At 41.8% G+C, this 6,000-nt stretch overlaps 1 protein-coding gene across 1 annotated transcript; it reads left to right on the top strand.

The window, feature by feature from the left end:
- Positions 1-465: 465 nt before the first annotated feature.
- LOC101307355 (F-box/kelch-repeat protein At3g06240-like) lies at positions 466-1,593 on the top strand. Its single transcript, XM_004309061.1, has one exon. It carries the CDS (start codon positions 466-468, stop codon positions 1,591-1,593), a length of 1,128 nt encoding a protein of 375 aa, XP_004309109.1.
- The last annotated feature ends 4,407 nt before the right edge of the window (positions 1,594-6,000 follow it).

The following is a 6,000-nucleotide window of genomic DNA, read 5'->3' as shown; positions in this document are numbered from 1 at the left end:
GATCAGCACCATCGGCATATCAGCGCGCGGCACAAGGGGGAGTGTTCTAGGATATTCTCTATGTGTGCCTTGGCCTTATGCCAATAGGATATGTAGTTAGACTAGATCTATGTATTCATATCCTTACCATATTGGTATTGTGTAATTCCCTATATAAAGGGCTCCTATCAATGAATAAGATGATGATTCTCTTGCTATCTCTTTGTCTCTACACTTTATCATTCATCAAGAAAAAGATTATTGTGAAGTTATGCATGTTTAGGCCCAAACGATCGACAAATGCCCAAGATGCTTTTGGTGAAGCCTTAAACTTCCCCTACCGGCCTACCCCCTGCACAAAGTTATGCATGTTTATATTCCGTGTGTTCGGCTCGTAATTAATCATAAACCCTAAATAAAAAGGGAAGGAGCAGTACTATTGTTGAGTCTCAATATATATACTCTCTTTCAACTCGATCAAGCGCCATGGCAGCTAATGCATTCTTACCCGAAGAGATCATTTTGGAAATCGTGGCCAGGCTACCGGTCAAATCAGTGGGGCGATGCAGATGCGTCTCTACACGGTGGCGCTCTCTATTCTCCGATCCCCACTTCGCGAAATCGCACTTCCAGTTAGGCCCCAAGCATCGAGCCTTAATAATTCAACACCTCATAAAACTCGAAACCCTAGCTTCTGATTTAAGTAACACATCTTTGTTCGAGAAGGAATCTCTGGTTCTCCGAAATCTGAATTCCCCTTTCTATCACAAGCACGTCCAGTTTTTAGGCTCATGCAATGGGCTGGTGGCTGTACGTGTCTTTCATGTGTTTCATCCATACTCCGAACAAGAAACAGAAAGCTTTCTTATATGGAACCCATCCACCGGGTTCTTCAAGAATTTTCCCGGGCGGGGTCATATGGATAATCATAAAGGGATCAAATGCGGGTTTGGGTATGTGTCCAAAACCGACGAATACAAACTTGTGATGGGTGATGCGATCTTGTCGTCCAAGACTGAATCATGGAAGCTGATGGAAATATTGCCTCCCGGCGCCGACGTCTGGATGATAGATGGTGTGTTTTTTCGTGATGCACTATATTGGCTAGAGTGTAGTCGACACCAGGAACAAGATCAGGCACGTCATATGTATGCTTTCGATTTAGAAAAGGAGGAGTTTTCGATAATGCAGCTGCCTAGTGCTCTTCAAACACTAGACATCAGAACGTGGAACCATGGTGTTACTCGTGAAGGGTGCTTGTATGCAATGGTCCTGAGAAAAGTGTACAGGGATTGTGTTGAATTTGACTATTATGTGGTTGAATTATGGGTCATGAGAGACTATGGCAACAATGATTATTGCTGGACTAGATCATTCGGCGTAAAGATTCCCAGTACTGCACGAAGACATTGGTATCTGTGGGTTGGATCAATTTCGGTTTCGGAGACTAGTGCATCAGTGATGACTAACTGTCCAGTAGGGAAACCAGCAAATTATAAACTCATGCCTACCAGTCATTATCGTAATGAAGAAGAGAACTCTGACATCTGGATGATTGAGAATAATGAACCAGACATGGTTGTATACGAAGAGAGTCTATATCGTCTTGATTAGTATCATACTTAAACAAGTTGGTGGTCTGATGATATGGTGGAATGTAATTCCAATAGTCATGGTCTTTGTAGTTAGTATATGTATTAAGATTTTAATAGTCTTTATAATAATCGAAACTAAAGAACTTGTCCTTGTTAGTCTGATCATAAACAAGGACATCCTCTCTTTCTCTCTCATTACAGAAATTAGAGAAGTAATGGTTTCTCTCCTCCGCTGATTACAAGCAAGCTAACTAGTAATTTGTGTAGTTTGATCCAAATATTTTTTTTTCTATTCCACTGATGCAGATCAGCGATCCACAACAACTCAAAGCCTCTCTGGACTCAAACACACAAGACAACAAGAAAAGAAGATAATGATGCTCTGGCAGCTGCCAATATTTATAATATATGAATGATCCAAAGACCCCTTACAAGAGCCAATACATCTCTTTAAATAGAGAACAAAACCTAGTCTTTAAAAGGAAGTAAGCAACAACGTTAAAACTACCACCACTTAATAGGTAAATAATCAAAGCATAATATAATAAGGAATCATCTCTTGGACCAAACATAGTCCTTAAGATATTCTGGCGAATGTACATTCCTCTTGGCTCTTGGTTCATCTCCAAGCATAGCTCCTGCATCAGACTCCCCAGGTTGAAAAAGACTCGTCCTCGAGTCTGAGTTACATTCCTCTTGGCTCTTGGTAAGCTTGTAGATCAGCAACATTAAAAGTAGCAGAGACATTCATGTTGCTTGGAAGGTCAAGTACATAAGCATTCTCTCCAACACGCTCCAATACTTGGAATGGTCCATCAGCCCGATCACGCAATTTCGCATGTTTTCCACGCGGAAACCTTTCTTTACTCAGATTTACCCACACAAGATCTCCCGCCTTGAACTCAACATGTCTTCTATGCTTGTCAGCTTTCTCCTTGTACTTTTTATTACTTGCTTCAAGCTTTTGACGAACCTGCTCATGCAACTTCTTGATGTATTCAGCCATATCTTGTGCATCACCACTAATACGGTCGTTGGTGGGCAGCGGAACCAAGTCCACAGGGCTGACAGGGTTTCGGCAGTACACCACTTCAAAGGGGCTCATCTCAATGGTTCGGCTAGTTGACTTATTGTAGGCAAACTCTGCTTGTGGTAAGACTTCAGACCAGCTTGATTTATTTTTCCCCACAAGTGATCTTAATAGATTTCCCAATGTCCTGTTGACTACCTCAGTTTGGCCATCAGTTTGTGGATGGTGAGCACTGCTATACTGAAGTTTAGTCCCCATCCTTCGCCAAAGAGTACGCCAAAAGTGTCCCACAAACTTTGAATCTCGATCAGAAGTGATGGTAATTGGAATACCATGTAGCTTGACTACTTCTCGAAAATAGAGTTTTGCAATGTGACTAGCATCCATGGTTTTGGAGCATGGCACAAAATGTGCCATCTTTGAAATCTATCCACCACAACCAGTATAGAATCATGACCATTCTTAGTACGAGGGAGTCCCAATACAAAGTCCATACTCACATCCTCCCATGGAGCATTCGGTTCAGGTAGAGGAGTATACATACCAGTGTTTTGAGAATGCCCTTTAGCAACATGACACACTTTACACCGTTGAACATACCTCATCACATCTCTATTCAACTTTGGCCAGTAAAATTTTTCCCCAACTAGAGCAATTGTTTTGTCTCGTCCAAAATGCCCCCCAAGACCACCACCATGCTGCTCTTCAATTATCCATAACCTCATTGAACAATTAGGAATGCACAATCTGCTCCCTTTAAATAAAAACCCATCATTCATATGAAAATCTTGGAAGGGACGTTGAGCCTCACATTCTGTCCATATATGTCCAAAATCCACATCGTCTTTGTACAAATCCCGTAATCTCTCAAACCCAACAACCTTGATCTCCATTGTTGTTAATAAAACATGTCGTCGACTTAATGCGTCTGCCACTCTGTTTTGTACTCCGGCTTTGTGACGGATAACAAAGTTGTATTCCTGAAGCTCTTCTACCCACTTCGCATGACGCCGGTTAAGCTTTTGTTGCCCATTGATAAATTTCAATGCTTCATGATCCGAGTAAAGGATAAGTTCTTTGTATATCAAGTACTGTTTCCACTCTCGCAAAGCTTGCATGATGGCATAAAATTCCACATCATAAGTGGAGTACTTTCTCCTCGTATCATTGAGCTTTTCACTATAAAAGGCTACCGGCTTACCCTCTTGGCTCAGAACAGCCCCAATCCCGATTCGGGATGCATCACAATCAACTTCAAAGACTTTCTCATAGTCTGGTAGGGTCAAAATGGGAGCTTCTGTCATAGCTTTTTTCACCGCCTGAAAACTACTCTCAGCTGCATCTGTCCACTTAAATACACTAGATTTCAAGCAATCAGTCATAGGTGCAACAAGTGAACTGAAATTGCGAATGAACCTGCGATAAAATGAGGCTAAGCCATGAAAGCTTCTAATGTCGTGGATTGACATGGGTGTTGGCCACTTCAATATTGCTTCAACCTTCTTTGGGTCAACCTTGACTCCTTCTGAAGAGATGACGTAGCCCAAAAAAATCAAGCTTTTGGTCATGAACTCACAATTCTTCAAATTGGCATATAACTTTTGCTCTCTCAACACTTCAAAAACTTTGCGCAAGTGCTCCATATGTTGCTCAACATTGCAACTAAAGACAAGGATGTCATCAAAATACACCACTACAAACTTCCCAATATATGGACGAAAAATCTGGTTCATCAGCCGCATAAACATACTTGGTGCATTTGATAACCCAAACGGCATCACCATCCATTCAAACAACCCATCACGTGTCTTAAATCCCGTCTTCCATTCATCACCCGGTCGCATTCGAATTTGATGATACCCACTTCGAAGATCAATCTTAGAAAATATACTTGAACCTGACAAATGGTCCAGCATGTCATCCAAACGAGGAATGGGAAACCTATATTTCACTGTGATTTTATTAATTGCCCTGCTGTCCACACACATCCGCCAAGTACCATCTTTCTTTGGAGTTAGCAAAGCTGGAACAGCGCAAGGACTCATACTCTCACGAATCACACCCTTATTTAATAATTCAGTGACTTGTCTATTAAGCTCCTCATGCTCTTGCGGACTCATACGATAATGCGGTCTGTTTGGCAAGCTTGAACCCAGGACAAGATCTATATGGTGTTGTATATCCCTCATTGGAGGTAGGCCTGCAGGAAGTTCATCTGGGATAACATCACTAAATTCCCCTAACAAAGGCTTAAGTTGAGAAGGGAGAGTCCTTTCAGAATCTATCTCTTTCACCATAAGCATATACACATCATCTCCAGCTTTCACTTCTTCTAGAAACTCAGCCATAGACAAATAGTTAATTCCCCCATCTTTTTTTGTAGGCTTAGGAGTGCTCCCCAACTTCGAAGGACCTAGAATCACCTTGACACCCTCTTTATGAAAAGTGTAAGTGTTTTTATATCCGTCATGAACTGCCCTCTGATCATATTGCCACGGACGGCCCAATAGTAAATGACAAGCATCCATCGGCACCACATCACACCATTGAGAATCATTGTAATGTTTACCAATGGAAAATGTCACTAAGCAACGCCGATTGACAGTTACCTCATTCCCGTTTTTGAACCAAGCCAACTTGTAGGATGTAGGCCTCCTCTCCGTCTTCAAATTAAGTTTGTCTACCATTTCTTGAGCCACCACATTTTCACAACTCCCGCTATCGATGATGAGGTCACATATTTTCCCATTTGAAGTGCACCTTGTGTGGAAAATATTATGTCGTAACCACTCAGGATCTTCCTCTACTTTAGAAGCACTCATTGCTCGTTGTATGACTAATGCTTCTCCCTGGTCACTCCACGTAATTTCATCGTCTTCATGATCGTTGTAATTGTCATAGATAGGAGGGTCTTCTTTTAACTCAGAGGACTCTCCAAATTCTTCAATGAGATTAACAACCCTTCGGTTAGGGGACTCATATTGAATATGGCCAATACTTGAGCACTTGAAACACTTCACAACCTTTTGCCTTCCACTTGGATTGGGGTGTCTTTGAGGCTCATTAGATTGAGACCTTTGCTTCTCTACATCATTTGTAAACTTACCACCCATTTTACTTCCCTTCTCCTCATTTACAGCTCGCCTTTGGCGTTGCCTCTGTTATTTCTCAACTTGGATAGCTAGTTTGTACACATCATTATAGCTCCAATAAGGTTGCAGTACAACCACATCACGAATCTCAGGTCGTAGTCCCCCGAGGTTGCGGGCTATTGTGTGTTCTTCGTCCTCAGTCACACCACTTCTGATTGTTAGGAGGTCAAATTCCTCAGTAAATTCATCAACTGACCGAGCTCCTTGGCGTAGGCTATGCAACTTCAAATAATTGTTCTGTATG

The sequence above is a fragment of the Fragaria vesca genome, linkage group LG7 (genome assembly GCF_000184155.1).
Source record: "Fragaria vesca subsp. vesca linkage group LG7, FraVesHawaii_1.0, whole genome shotgun sequence".
Taxonomy (NCBI): domain Eukaryota; kingdom Viridiplantae; phylum Streptophyta; class Magnoliopsida; order Rosales; family Rosaceae; genus Fragaria; species Fragaria vesca.
Note: the sequence above shows the minus strand (reverse complement) of the source record. Positions and strands in the feature narration are given on the sequence as shown.

Coding starts and splice junctions, on each gene's coding strand:
- LOC101307355 (XM_004309061.1), top strand. CDS start 466: ATGGCAGCTAATGCATTCTTACCCGAAGAGATCATTTTGGAAATCGTG.